Raw genomic sequence first — 15,959 nt, forward strand, 5'->3', positions numbered from 1 at the left:
AAAAAAAAAAAAAAGACAAAAAAAAAAAAAAGAGTTCTGTCTTGTGGGCTTTTGCTACCCCAGCAGTATCAGTGGCATTATTTCATATACCTCAATGTCTGTACCAGCAAATCTTACTACCACTATAGGCAAAGATCAAAGGGATAATAAAGTGTATTTAGGCTATTGTCGTCTGATCACTGCAGAAACAGTATGGGGGTGTGGAGCACTGCAGACACCTGTGGTCCCCAGAGAAAACTGAAATTGGTGCAACAAAGGATTTTCCTGCCAAAATCTGCTAGGAATTTGCATTAGTTTTTGTTCATTTTATTCATGCTATTTTTTAAATGTAGTGTTTTAATAACTTCCTTCAACTCATCTCTTCTCTGATAAGATGTGCCTGCATCTTTTCTTGTCCTTAAGAAATATTCCAGCAGAACAAGGAATATCAAGGACGTATGTTTCTAACACAGGAGCTGAATGAAAACTATGATTTAAAAACAACTTAAAAGAAACAAAAAGAACAACAACAAAAAAGAAAATTGGGACTCTTAAAAATAGATGTTTACTTTATCCTTCCTGCAATGGTCATCTTCAAGAAAGACACTGAAACCAGGCAAGGGTAGTGAGTCCATTCCTAATTTCTAGATTGTTATCATGTTTGCTTCTTCACTTTATTCCTTTTTTTTTTCCTTTTCTTTTTTTGATTACCCTTTAGCAGTCTGCCTTTACTGGACACTTCAAATTCCAAACAAATCAGAATGAAGAGGAGACTGCAGAAATGTTACCAAGCTTTAGCCTGCAGCACCAAGTTCTCCAGTCCCCCTTCCACTCCCCCCTACTTTGCTCTCTGCTTGCGGACAATCAGGAAAAAAGGGGGAGGATAAGCACTAGAGCTTTTGACTGGTGCAAACCGACAACAGATGAGGAGCAGGGACCCGTGTTCATGTTTTGATGTTTATGGTTTTGGTCATATGCACAACGTTTAGACCCATCAAAGGGAGGTTCATATGCTGATTTGTCAGAGCAACTCAAGTGAAAGGAAGGGTCTTGTCTGAACGACTTTAAATCTCCTAAGGAATTCCACGGGATTGCCTATGCTTTTGTAATAATGAGGCAAAGTATCCCAGGCCTATCTGAACATCTAGAAAAGGTAACTTGCCATTTTGATCCTGATTATGTTATACTCATTGACAGGTTCTCTTACACTTTCGCTTCAGAGGAAAACAGATTAATTACACTGAAAAATAAAAAGCTTACATATTATCAGACTCAAGATAGGAACCTTGATTCTTACACAAGAAATATATTAGTTGTCAGAAAGAATAACTTCATACATCTCATACAGTCCTACCTAGGAAAACAGTCTATCTATTTTAAAGAAGAAAAACATTAAAAACTGTTTTCTCATTACATCTTCCTAAATCTCAAATGTGAAAGTCTGTAGATGTTCAGGAGATTAGTTATGTATTAAGAAAACAATTTACTAGATTCATTTGAATTTTCTATGGAGATAATATTTTCCCTCTTTTCATTGTATCTCAGAATCTGTATGTTGAAACAGCACATTTTGGAAATACTAGATTTAAGCAATAATTCTGTATCTCAGGTATTTTCCCCATTGTATTCCTCTAGTACACCTTTTTTTTTTTTTTAGCAGCCTAGGTTTTCATTTATATGCAGCCACTAAAGAAAACCCATAGCTCAGTAATTTGTAAGTGATTGCCTTTCCAGTGCTCTTTCTGCTCCACACCGAGGTCTCCTCTGAAAGGTAGACAGATGCATTTCCTTACCCTGTCAAAATGAGCCTTAAGTTTTCAAGTAAAGCCATACAGAGACTGGTATCTAAGTCTTTTCAGTTAGCTAAGTGGCTCCTAAAGCTCTGCAATAGCGCTTCTCCACAACACAGGCATATCTCTTTCTTCTTTTCTGAAACCCTGCTGTGCTGCACTTCTCAGGCAGCTACTGCAATCATGGATAAACTGAATAGGCACATGAAGAGATCCATTTAGGTTACGGTGACAAGCAGGATAAAATGGGACTTTTAAAAACCCCACTTCTTTCCAAAAAGCACAAAAAGCACCAGCTATCTCACACAAATAAAACAAAATTTCTCTTAGCCTTGGCACTTTTATAACGTATTTGCTATCCTAATTTAGATATATCCAGCTGTGCTTCCCCTTATGTGCACAGTCACAAACCAGTTGTGTTTTGCTCAAAACTTCCTTAAAATTTATATATTAACTTTATTTTCTTGTTCACAATCAACCACATGGAACCAAGTTTTATTCATTTTCACCAGTTTTATATACATATCAAAAACAAAACAGAACAGAACATTGCCTTCTGCAAAGCTATAGAGAAAGAAACACAGTCTTCATTATATCATGTCAGGACTTTCAGTGCTCACATCCCACAGTGCAAGCTCTTTAGCTGCACAAATTATCTGGCAGCAGTCTGTTCAGATGTTGACTTAGTCAAATTCATCAGCTTTCTCATGTGCAGGCAGGGAATACCAAAACATCAGAACCATGTACTGTGAGATTTAATGAGGTTACATGTGTTCGTGTGCCTTCAGCACACTGAAACCTCTTTGTTCTAACTTTCCTTCTGGCCATAAGGGAAACAGAATGGAAGAACTATTTTACATATATGAAATACTCAATTTATGATATATTCATTTCTTAATATGGTAGCAATATAATAATGAAAATATGTAGATGAATATTCATCTGCAAGTACACAGGGAAACCACACACACAAACTAAACAAGCTGTAAATGAATGGATTTACCATAACCTCTGTACTGAATGTACAGCTTCTGAAAACAGAAAATTATATGGAAAGCTACCTGCTTTTAAGCTCTATCACAACACAGAAAGAGACTAAAAGAACAAAGGCAAAAAAGTTAGCTCTCATCATGGTCTTACCTAAAAATGTGTTTGATATATATTCAGAGACCTGATTGCCTGATCTGCTCATTTCAGAAAGGTGGGTTAGCTCCCGGTTGAGCATTCTTTTAAACTGGAAAGGAAAACCAGAAACAAAAAAGCATGAGTTAGTGATCAAGACATATTTTGGTTAGGATGAGAAAATGCAGTCAATTTATAACAGGGGGAAGGACACAACAGTAAGAACATACACTAAACTAAGATACCAGTGAAAGCAAAAATGACGTGTAATATTGCTCTTCCCTACTAACTTCCTTATCTGTTGAAAAACATAACTCTTAACCACCTAAAACACTGAATCACGATTCGATTGCTGAGGCACAGGGTCCTACTTGTAACTGAAAGCTGTAAGGCATAAGCATAAACTCAAAAATAATTAAATGTTCCTTTCTTGTCATGTTTTTTTTTTTTAATTTAAAGAGAAAATGCAAACATATTTACACAAGATCCCTTATCTGCTAGGAGTTTCTTATCATATTTATAAATTAATCTATTTGTATATATTTGACATACTTTTCAAAACCTTTCAAGTTTCTTCTCTTGTCATTAATCTAAAGAATTTGACGGCACTCCTTAAAAATATCAAAATATCTTATGATTTCCTACACACCAATATGTAGGCTTATCTTTTACTTAAAAATATTTTAATCGACCAGACCAATGACTTGCCACTTCTGGTCAGAAATGTCTCAGAAAATTGACAGTGTCTGTATGAAACATCAGAGTAGAAAACAACCATCCATGAAAACCTCTTCTTTTCCCCTTAATTCACATAGGCTGCCTATTTGATGTGAGTGCATATTAGCATTCCACAAAGCGTTAATTGATTGCATCATTATAATTGAGTCTTTCTTTACTCCTTCAAGAGTCCAGGATACCTTCAAAGAATCCCGGAATGGCTGAGGTTGGCAGGGACCTCTGGGTCCATCTGGCCCAAACCCTGTTCAAGCAGGGACACCCAGAGCAGGCTGCGCAGGACAATGTCTTTTGACGGTCTCCAAGGAGGAGACTGAACAACCTCTCTGAGGAACCTGTTCCAGGGCTCCATCACCCACACAAGTGTGGGAAGCAGTGCTTCCTTCCACAGAGAGAACCTGTGGCATTGTGTACCATATGTTAATTGTGCAATGCAGCTCTATGTTACATGTCATTTCACATATAGTAATATAGCTCTGCCTTGATATTACCAATAAATACAACTCAGCAATATTTTATTATCAATTCAACCAGTTCCTTCCAGTGCAAATTAATAGCTGTCACTACTGAATATTGTCTACCATTGTGCCATTTTTTCATTTTGTTGTTAGTTTCCCGTCTTCTTTTGTCTTAACAAGGCCAAATAATTTTCAGCCCTTCTCAGATTCATTTTCTACTTTTTCAGCTAGACATGATCATTTACTATATTAAGCAATAGTTATCCTTATTATATAACCCCGTAAACATTCATTTTTTGCTGAAAATTACAAAATCCGTCTTCTATATACTAGATAAAGCAGTAGACTAAACATTGACCACTTCCTTTCCACCACACTGGAATCATCAAAGCCCTTACTTCAAAGAGGTTTTGAACAGTGAAAGGTGTTATTTTCTTCTCAATGTCTTTGGAAGTCACCAATTACTGTATTGCTCACAGTGCACAATATAAAAATTACCTTTAATATAACATTCTAACCATTAGCCACCGCATTTTCCTGCCATCTCGACATACCATCAGCCCAGGAATTTCCCTCTACAAAGACTCATACAACAAATTATACTTCTGTCACAAGCCAAAGGCACAACTTTGATCTCAGATACAGCTGTGTGCTAGCAAGTGCTCAACAGATTTCTGAAAATCTGAACCATAATGCAAATACGGTTACGTAGGCTATGAACTATAGAGCTATATATTCTGCATGAGACCAGTGCTAGTCTCCATAGTGAAGTCAGATGTTCGTCAACAATGTTACAAATGTTTAAAAAAAATGAGTCAAGCCTGCCAAGAAATAACATGACTGGGCCAAAAATTCTGAAAGTATTTTTAAAAGACCTTGAAACTTTTAACATGCATTTAAGACACACTTACATAGGTGTGTTTTTTGTCGTTGTTCGTTTGTTCTGCACCCAAGGTGAAAAATTGAATTATTTAAAGCAAAAACTGACAAAGTTGTAGATTATTTGTCTCCAGACTATACCCAGAAACTGAAGCTTTAAATTAAATATCATACATAAGAATCTTAATAAAAATGCAAGAATTTGACAAAATGGCATTAACTTACAGGTTAAATCATCAGTAAATCCATTACCACTCCAGCATTCTTTCTTTCTCGGTTTGATACAACTAATGCCCCTGGATACCCCTCAATAGTCCTCATCTGTCTGCCTGCTTCCTGATAAGCCCTCTTAGGTAATGCCCAACATTGCCATGCTGTTTTAGCAGCTGCAGAGCAACACAATTGGATCACTTGCCACACTTCAAAAAAAGACCATCCAGCCACAGTAACTATGGCTCAGGAGCTCTCCATCTACTTAAAAATTTCTCATGTTTGAAAGGAGAACAACTTAGTGTTTATACTATGCTTTTTTTTTTTTTTTTTTCCTAACTACCTGATACAGCAGGATACAGGAAGGATTTTTTTTTTTTTCCTGATCCATAAATTTAACTGGGGGCACAGAGGGAGAAAGACAGGGTACACATTACTTGCTAACACTGGCGGCTAGTTCCAGTTAAACAATTCAGATGATGCACATGGTGATGCACATGGTGATGCTGCTAAAGGCATTACATTTTCTTAAGTGATTGACTGGTGTCCTGTTTGCACACTCAGTGTTAAGCTCACTTAATAATGACCGGCAGCGAGGAGGACAATTTACAACCTGGTCAGAGAAATAATCATTGTACATCTTTTTTGCCCTCACCTGTGGCTTCTTGCACAGAAATAATATCATATAAACACAGAAGTTCAGTACACCTTGCTGATCTCAATCTCTGCTTTTGTTTTCCTGCACTGAATACAATTTTGGCTTTTAACTTTTTTTTTTGTTGTTTTTTTTTTGTTTTTTTACTGTATACTGGGAACCATCTTGTGGAGTTTATGGAGTAGACATTCTTTAAGAATTTCCAACTAAATCTTTATTGTGTGAGCTGCCCACAAGAGACACAGCAGTCTCCTCCAATCTTATGTTCCTGACTGGTCTGATGCAAAGTCTTGCCCACCTCACATAACCCCGAAAGACAACAGAGCACATAAGCTAGACCATCAGCATAAAACCTGGTGAAGACTACATTGCTGCTGAATATGAGCATACAGTAAAACAAGTCCCCACGCTTCTGAAAGCCCTCCTGCTAACAGTGAATTCAATGAGAGAAGCCTTTGGGCTTTAAAGGAATGTAGAAGTGTGATTTCCTCACGTTCTTTCACATGTTGCTGACGCAACACCAACACAGCTTTAATTGACATCTATTTTGAGAACATCTGGACTGTGGAGTTTAGAAAATGGCTTTGATTTCCTAATTATACATGACAAAGCCTTATGACCGTCATCCACACTGGAACATATGAAGTTGTAGACCATACGCAGACAGCTGTTTCTGATGAAGAACGACAATGCAGCATGAGAAAAATAAAAGAGCATTAATTGTACAGCAATTAAGATGTTGAAATAGTTTTCTTGATTATGTCCTTTTGCAGTATATCTGTACATTACTTAATCTTTTGGTGTTTAATATCTTGTCCTTTGGGGGAAAAAAAATCTCTTTTTTTTTTTCCTAAAATATAGGGAAAAAAAATCCCAAAGCCTCTACTTTTTTCAGAATTTACAAATTTCTCAAAAACTTGCTGTTTCATAGAGCACCATTTTCCACATATTTATGCATCCTTGCATTATTATTTGAGAATGAAATTCTGCCTAACTTTCATGTTGCTCCCACAAGATCTTATTGCAAATCAGGGAAGTTTCTGTAACAACCAGAAAACATCTCTTTTAAGTGCCTGAAACTTGGCTAGACTGCTCATATTCTCTCTTCATTTCTCATCTTGGAAATAATGTTTAGCACTTTATTCAAAACAAGTCAAAACATGAAAAATCCTTGAAATAGTAAATGTTAAAGATATTATTTTGAGTAGGAATTTTAAAAATCTGAATGTCACATAGTTTTGTAGTTGAAGAAAATCAGTCACAATGGATCGAATATGTTGTTACATTCACTTTAATTATAATATTGTCAGCCTTGCACAGGCAGGAATCAGAGGTTTTTGGATGAGCTATGTATATATTGTATTCTTCTTCGTAAGGGTTTTCTCACTTTACAGGCCAGGCACTGTTAGACTGAAAAAATGACACAACTACCCTTTGGACTATCACTGCCGTCAGCTATATTCTAGGAAATTCCCTGTGGAAATGGACAGGCTATAAAACATCCATTAAGTCAATTATATAGTTCTTCACTACTGAATACTGATGTCACAGCAGCAGAGTTCAACAAAAAATATGAAAAGTCTGATAGAGTGAGAATAAAAGTGCTGAGACAAGAACAGTTTCCTAAATAGTGGTCATCTCCAAAGAACAGATTACACAGTGAGGACTGAACTAGGTAGTTTAGGTCCTTCTGAGCTCATAGCAGTGTGTCTGTGTCTCTGTATAATGCTGCTATCAACCTAGGGTAAATTTAAATGTTTTTTTAGAGGAAGAAAAAAAAATATTTTTTTCAGATGTCAACACAGGTATGTAAAAAAAATTTGGACAGCGTTTTGCAGTAACTATATTCCCAAATTGTGACCAAAGCACTAAAGTAATGCTGGGGAGACTTGGTGTCTATAGCAAGAAGAAGATTCATGTTCAATTCCCAAGATAAGGAGACAATCTAACTACAGAGTCAGTTCATGTCTATGAAAAGTTTGGACTGCACTCAATATATATTGGGTCTACTGATTCCATTTTTGCTTAAAGTCCATGAATCAGTAACTCAAAGCTGAAGTAAATGTGCAGTCTGCGGAAGGATGCAGAACCACCCTTGGCATAGATGCCCCAGGAGGGCTTCTTCCACCCAGGCTTTCTTTTCATGAATAGGCAATCTGCTGCATCCCAAGGACTGTAAAGAGGTAACCGCTACCTTTGGCAACAGCACAGAAGGTAAAGCTAAGGCAAGAAGCCGGTCCATGGACCAAAATGCCCCTACCTGGCAGTCCTTCAATCTGAGTGTTAATTGAGCTCCAAACCCTGCAGAGGCTGGAACTAGAATGCTTGAAAGCACTGGAGTCTTTCTTTGCACTGGTTCCCAAATCAACATGGCAACAGATCTCAGATTCAAATTTTTTGGCTGCTTCTTTTCTAGATAACACTTCTAAATGCTTACATGGATACAATACATACAGGAAACCTGCATTCAATATTTGGAATATCACACATTGCAGTGTATTTTGTTTCTGAAGTATGTATAATTGCTATTTTAAAAATACTTTCATAACTTAAAACTTAAAATATAATAAACTATATTATTTTATGGGGTTTGGAAAGGGGTGTATTCTACAAAAAACAAACAAACAAACAAACAAACAAAAAACAAGATAAGGAACTGAAAATAGGCCAATCTTAGAGGTTAATATAAGGCTTCTGTTTTTAATGTTTATCAGTACAAAACTCTCTTTAACAGGACCCTTAATAAGTAAAAAGCATTCTCAAAAAAATAAGAATGTTGGTTGGACGCCCATGCATTTAATTTATATCAAGATCGCAAACAGGTTTTTAATTCATAAGCTACAGTCAGGCTCCTGTCTCCAAGCCTGGCATTGCGACAGTAGTATTCACTGTTTCAAGGAAACATTCTCAAAGATAGCCAGAGACAATCTCTGACATCCATCTGACCAACATTCTCTCCAATATAATTTAACAGAAGATAATATAGCACAGCCTGAAGCATACAGAAATTACGAATATGCGTAGTGAGAAATGTAAATACGTCATGATCTCTGAGACTAAGACATTTCAATTTTCCTTAATATTTCAAAAATATCCTAAATTATTCAATTTTGACTGTCAGAAAGAGCAGATAGATCTTCATATTTTTCCTAAAACACGTATTCTGTGAACTTAGAAAGCACTATGCTAAAATTACATTCAAGTACTATTTAGCTTCTTAACTAAAATCATTGCCTATACACAGTATAGGACTCTGTCTATATAGAGGACATATTTTACCATGTGTAATCAACTACAGCTATCATGCTCTTTGCTGAACTTCAAATATTAAAAATTTATATCCATTTTAAAGGCTATGTAGCAACAGTGAAAATTTTTTTGAAGATCAATGATTGAATTTTTGTGATTGAGCAAGTAAAAAAATTACAGCAGCAGCCTGGAAATCCAGAATATACTTCCAAGCAATGTACAATAAATACCTCTCAGCTACATGGAAAATAATTCCATCTTATATTTTTGGTAAACGAGAAAAGAATCCACCCAGATAGCATAATGGACTTCAGTCTCTTCACAGATGACTGAACAAAATCCCTGAGAATATATTGTAATAATTCTCCAATAGCAGAAAATGGTCACAATGACCTGATCGGACACAATGACCTAATGAGGATTTTACATTTCTATTTTTAAAACAAATCTGTGATAAAAGTGGATATAAATACAAGTGAGCATAACAGATTCAGTCATGTGTGAATATAATGCTTATATTATATTTAGTGATTTAATTAAATACTTCCATTACTTAGTTCAGTAGAAATGAGATTTATTTATTTTTTAATACTATGATGTGGAACAGTTACTGCTTGTCAAGAATAAGTTTGTTTCATTTTTTTTCCTTTTTACATACTTCATAAATAAAATCATAAGAAAACATTATTTTTAAGCACAAACACAAAAGTAGGGGTAAAACAAAGCTCACATATGGTTCTATATTAAGTGAATTTTGTTGAATGGCATATTGATTTAAATAATTGGTGAGAAACTTTCCCATAAAAGAGATAAAGCTTATTTAATTCTATTTTCTAGCGTTACTGCAGTTTCAAGCTAGTTCAAAGCTTCTCTACATAATAATATAGATCAATCTTAGAAGAACATAATTTTCAGTGTCCCAGTGTTTTAATCAATAAGCTGTCACATACACATAGGCTACCAGAAAATGCTGCTGGAACATACTGTTGATAATTTCACATTTCTTCAGCTGTTAAAGCCAGTATGAGTCATGCATTCATCCATTATCCTCAGCCTCTTTAATCATGCTGTCTCCCATTGTATGCGATCTCTGTTTGGAGGTTTTTTTTTTTTTTGTGAAATGTTTTAACATCTAGAAATACAGTTCTGTAGCAATCTTTCATAAAGGAATACAAAACTCTTCTGAATTTATATGGCTCTACACTTGGTATAATTATCCATTATAGCAATTATTTTAAAAGTCCCAGCACAATTTATAAGAAAGACTATATACTGTGCAGTTCATTCTCCCTGCTGAACAAAGCCTTGCTTTTCTGATTTTGACTTTATATGCATATTACTCATAGTCCTTTTACCCGCAAATACTCGTGCTATCCAGTAATCATGCAATCACGCACCGCAAATCAAGGTTCTCAAAAGGTAAAACAAAATCCTACCTTTATGTAGCCCCAAGAAACTGAGAGTAAATAGTTTGCTTCAGGCATTTTTGACTTTTTTTTTTTCTATACTACCAAATCTAAGCTATTCAGTTCTTTGCTATCTGATACAGCAAAACACTTTCAACAAGAAAGAAGCCTTCTCTCCTCTCTTAATTCTTTTCGCTGATCTTCAGGTTCTCAGCAACTGTGTGCACAGGAGGCACTCTGAAATGAAATCCAACCGTGTGGTCTTCTGATTGTATAAATGCCATTTATAAAACTCCAAGCACTCAGAGGCAGCATTGAAGAGACATATTGTATGAGTTGAAGAAATATCTGAAGAGCTAGGGATATGCATATTTCCTGAACACCAGGACTTAATGAATAATGTATGTCAAGATGCTCAGCTGCTGTAAAGACTTGTTCTATCAACAGCTACCAAATAAGGATCTGAAGGGGAAGCCACAAAGAGTGCCACTAATCCCTCCCATAGAGCCTAACTAGCAGCCAATAGTATGTCACCCTAAAAGATATAAATGCAAGGGGCTGGTGACATGAGATAGGATAATTTCTGATTGGGCGTCACTGGGGACTCTCCTGGGCATGGGGTATATCTTTTTTTTTCTTCTTCTTTTTTTTTTTTCTTTAACAACAAATGTCATTTAATAATGGCATCCCCGCCTGCAGCATTCACACTCCATTCAAAAATAATTAGTCTGAGTTCCTGTAGTTTCAGCAGCATTTGCCAGCTCTCTTCAATGGACATGCCATCCAAGCGGTTAAAATTAGTATTTTGTATGCTCATTTGGCTTTCCTACTCTTTTTAATTTTTCATATGGAAGGGAAATATATGAGTTTTTAAAATGAATTAAAAGCAACAAATAAAGCTACCAGTACTCTTGAGCAATCTTTGGTATACTGTAATACTGAGAATGGTTTGGGCTTTTATGCAATCTAGATTAAAAAATGATCTGCTTGCCAATGAGCTGCCATTTTCTACTGTTTTTTTTTTTTCTACTTTTTTTTTTTTCTAATTTTAATAGGAAAAAAGCAGTTATTAAGACGAAGCAGGTCACGTGTCTTACAATACCCCAAAAATATGAAGTTTCCATGCAGAAGTCAGAATAAAGATATTAGAGTCCTCAAACCAAATTCGCACTGTGTTTATTTAAATTTTACTCTTTCTGCCTTGGCAGGTTAATATAATCAATTACAACTATACATCACAAAAAAGAGGGGGGGGGGGGTATTAACTGAAAGTGAAGCATGTCAGTGAGCTGACTCAGAGCATTAAATAAAATATTCTACCATCTGCCATTCAGAAACTAAAATTTAAATGGAGGAATGCATTATCTTACATCACTTTGTGAAAGACATATGCATTACTGCAGCAAATTTCTGAGTCTTTGCTGTATCAAAAGAAGGCAGTTTCACAACATGACAATGAGGAAACGTCTAAGGACAAGTTGGTATAGCATCCAGCCTAAGCCCATATTGCTGATTCACTGGGAGCTGCTGACCAACAGTCATAAGAAACCTTCTGACTGAAGTGGTTTCTAGCTCTCTGGGTGACGCTGTATAGCAATGTCAAAAACACTAAGTGCTTGAGAAAGAATCGAGCCTGCAAAAATCAACAGGGCAAAATATGAGATTAAGAGATTACTTCCTAACAGCAGAGAATTATAAGAAGGGCTTTAAACTAGGTAAGAAGGGGGATGGGGCTGAAATAAGGCTTGTTGGAGCTGTGCCAGGGGGAACAATGGCAAGGCCGGGGGAGAAGGCAATGGCCCGACTGAAGTGCATCTACACTAATGCACGCAGCATGGGTAACAAACAAGAAGAGCTGGAAGCCACCGTGCAGCAGGCAGGCTATGACTTGGTTGCCATCACGGAAACGTGGTGGGACCACTCTCATGACTGGAGTGCTCCAATGTCTGGCTATAGGCTCTTCAGACGGGACAGGCAGCACAGAAGGGGTGGTGGTGTGGCTCTCTATATTAGAGTGTTTTGATGTTGTGGAACTTGAGGCTGGGACTGATAAGGTTGAGTCCCTGTGGGTTAGGATCAGCGGGAAGGCCAACAAGGCAAGCATCCTGGTGGGGGTCTGTTATAGACCACCGAACCAGGATGAGGAGACGGATGAGGAGTTCTACAGGCAGCTGGCAGAAGTTGCAAAATCGTCAGCGCTTGTTCTTGTGGGGGACTTCAACTTCCCAGACATATCCTGGAAGCACAACACAGCCCTTAGAGAAAGCAGTCTAGGTTTCTGGAGAGCGTGGGAGATAGCTTCCTGACGCAGCTGGTTAGAGAGCCTACCAGGGGAGGTGCCCCGCTAGACCTTCTGTTCACAAACAGTGACGGACTGGTGGGAGATGTGGTAGTCGGGAGCTGTCTTGGGCAGAGTGACCACAAAATGGTAGAATTCTCTATTCTTGGAGAAGCCAGGAAGGCGACCAGTAAAACCGCTGTCTTGGACTTCCGGAGGGCTGACTTTGAGCTGTTCAGGACACTGGTTGGCAGAGTCCCTTGGAGGTGGTTCTGAAGGGCAGAGGAGTCCAGGAAGGCTGGGCACTCTTCAAGAAGGAAATCTTAATGGCTCAGGAGCGGTCTGTTCCCACGTGCCCAAAGACGAGCCGGCGCGGAAGAGGACCGGCCTGGCTGAACAGAGAGTTGAGGTTCGAGCTTAGGAGAAAAAAGAGGGTTTATAATCTTTGGAAAAGAGGGCGGGCCACTCACGAGGACTATAAGGATGTTGCGAGGCTGTGCAGGGACAAAATTAGAAAGGCCAAAGCTCATCTGGAGCTAAATCTGGCTACTGCTGTTAAAGATAACAGAAAATGTCTTTATAAACACATTAAAATGAAAAGGTGGACTAAGGAGAATCTCCATCCTTTACTGGATGTGGGGGGGGAAACTTAGTGACAAGAGAAGAGGAAAAAGCTGAGGTGCTTAATGCCTTCTTTGCCTCAGTCTTCAGCGGCAAAACCAGTTGTTCTCTGGATACCCAGTACCTTGAGCTGGTGGAAGGGGATGGGGAGCAAGATGTGGCCCTCGCTATCCATGAGGAAATGGCTGGCGACCTGCTACAGCACTTGGATGTACGCAAGTCAATGAGGCCGGATGGGATCCACCCGAGGGTACTGAGAGAACTGGCGGAGGAGCTGGCCAAGCCGCTTTCCATCATTTACCAGTAGTCCTGGCTATCAGGGCAGGTCCCAGTCAACTGGCGGCTAGCAAATGTGACACCCATATACAAGAAGGGTCGGAGGGTACACCCGGGGAACTATAGGCCTGTTAGTTTGACCTCAGTGCCAGGGAAGTTCATGGAGCAGATCATCTTGAGTGTCATCACACAGCACTTACAGGGCAACCAGGTGATCAGGCCCAGTCAGCACGGGTTTATGAAGGGCAGGTCCTGCTTGACGAACCTGATCTCCTATGACAAGGTGACGCGCTTAGAGAATGAGGCAAAGGCTGTGGATGTGGTCTACCTTGACTTCAGTAAGGCTTTAGACACTGTTTCCCACAGCATTCTCCTCAAGAAACTGGCTGCTCTTGGCTTGGACTGGCGTACACTTTGTTGGGTTAAAAACTGGCTGGATAGCCAGGCCCAAAGAGTTGTGGTGAATGGAATCAAATCCAGTTGGAGGCCGGTCACTAGTGGAGTCCCCCAGGTCTCAGTGCTGGGGCCAGTCCTCTTCAATATCTTTATCGATGATCTGGATGAGGGGTTTGAGTGCACCCTCAGCAAGTTTGCAGACGACACCAAGTTAGGTGCATGTGTCGATCTGCTCGAGGGTAGGAAGGCTCTGCAGGAGGATCTGGATAGGCTGGACCGATGGGCTGAGGTCAACTGTATGAAGTTCAACAAGGCCAAGTGCCGGGTCCTGCACCTGGGGCACAACAACCCCAAGCAGCGCTACAGGCTGGGAGATAAGTGGTTGGAAAGCTGCCTGGCAGAGAAGGACCTGGCAGTACTGGTTGATAGTCGGCTGAATATGAGCCAGCAGTGTGCTCAGGTAGCCAAGAAGGCCAACAACATCCTGGCTTGTATAAGAAGCAGCGTGGCCAGCAGGTCTAGGGAAGTGATTGACCCCCTGTACTCGGCTCTGGTGAGGCTGCACCTCAAGTACTGTGTTCAGTTTTGGGCCCCTTGCTACACGAAGGACGTCGAGGTGCTCGAGAGAGTCCAGAGAAGGGCGACGAGGCTGGTGAGGGGTCTGGAGAACAACTCTTACGAGGAGTGGCTGAGGGAGCTGGGATTGTTCAGCCTGGAGAAGAGGAGGCTCAGGGGCGACCTTATCACTCTCTACAGGTACCTTAAAGGAGGCTGTAGCGAGGTGGGGGTTGGTCTATTCTCCCACGTGCCTGGTGACAGGACGAGGGGGAATGGGCTAAAGTTGTGCCAGTGGAGGTTTAGGTTGGATATTAGGAACAACTTCTTTACTGAAAGGGTTGTTAGGCGTTGGAATAGGCTGCCCAGGGAAGTGGTTGAGTCACCATCCCTGGAGGTCTTTAAAAGACGTTTAGATGTTGAGCTTAGTGATATGGTTTAGTGAAGGACTTGTTAGTGTGAGGTCAGAGGTTGGACTGGGTGATCTTGGAGGTCTCTTCCAACCTAGACAATTCTGTGATTCTGTTATTCTACATCTTAATGTGACAACTGGCTACAGTCAATAGACCATCCAGCACTTACATGTTTTCCTATGGAAACCACACTGTTTTCATTAAAATAGGTAATATAAAATATATATATACGTGAATGAACACATTACTGATACATTTTCAGTAACAAGAAGTTAAGAAGTAAAAATAAGTTATACCTGTCTGAGGTCTATACAGGAAGATGAATACAAAGTAAGTTTTGAAAACAGACCTGGATTATTAGAGACTTGGCAAGACATTAAAATAGACAAAATTTAAAATAAAATTTATTAAATTTAATCATTTAAAATAAAATTTATTAAAATAAAAAACATCCGCTTTGCATTGTTTTCTGATCACCCATGAGAGAACACTGCTGCCACCTACCCAATACTAACACTGGGGATTAGAAACACTTTTGTTGATTTCTCTAGCTAAATAAACTGCAACATTACCTTCCACCTCGTCTCAAAATTCACAACACTGAGGACTGCAAAAGACTCCTCTGCACAACCAGCTAAAAAGGCCCGGAGAGATTTTCCAAAATTTGTAAGTAAGCAGAGACTATGGCAGGAAGGCTGTCATCCTCATGGGCACAGCAGGGTCCCTGCCAAGCTCCCTTACCCTCCCCCCTCTTCCTCCTCCTCCTCCTTCTCATCTTCCTTCTTCTCCCAGCCTTTGAGGAGGATCCTTTGTAAGCTGTGGAGTTGGAAGAGCTTGGACCAGGCAAGCATGGAGATCGCACAAAGCGAATTAAGTTTTACCTCCTAAAATGCAAAGATTTACAGGCTCCATTAGCTACTCTCTTTTTCTGACTCCT

General features: G+C 39.1%; 1 protein-coding gene across 7 annotated transcripts in view; it reads right to left on the reverse strand.

Annotated features, from left to right (window-relative positions):
• Positions 1-15,959, reverse strand: part of PDE4D (phosphodiesterase 4D) — a 654,770-nt gene that overhangs the window by 14,213 nt on the left and 624,598 nt on the right. For 6 of the 7 annotated variants that reach the window (XR_007709207.1, XM_035553451.2, XM_035553452.2 and 3 more), the window contains one exon: positions 2,910-3,003. Coding sequence is in view for 6 of the 7 variants with exons in the window: in XM_035553451.2 (XP_035409344.1) it covers positions 2,910-3,003 (94 nt within the window). In the remaining variant the exon portion in view is untranslated. Of the gene's footprint in view, positions 1-2,909; positions 3,004-10,513; positions 10,997-15,959 lie in introns of those variants that run through there. The other variant, XM_035553456.2, reaches the window with a different exon arrangement.

Source organism: Cygnus atratus, chromosome Z (assembly GCF_013377495.2).
Source record: "Cygnus atratus isolate AKBS03 ecotype Queensland, Australia chromosome Z, CAtr_DNAZoo_HiC_assembly, whole genome shotgun sequence".
NCBI lineage: Eukaryota > Metazoa > Chordata > Aves > Anseriformes > Anatidae > Cygnus > Cygnus atratus.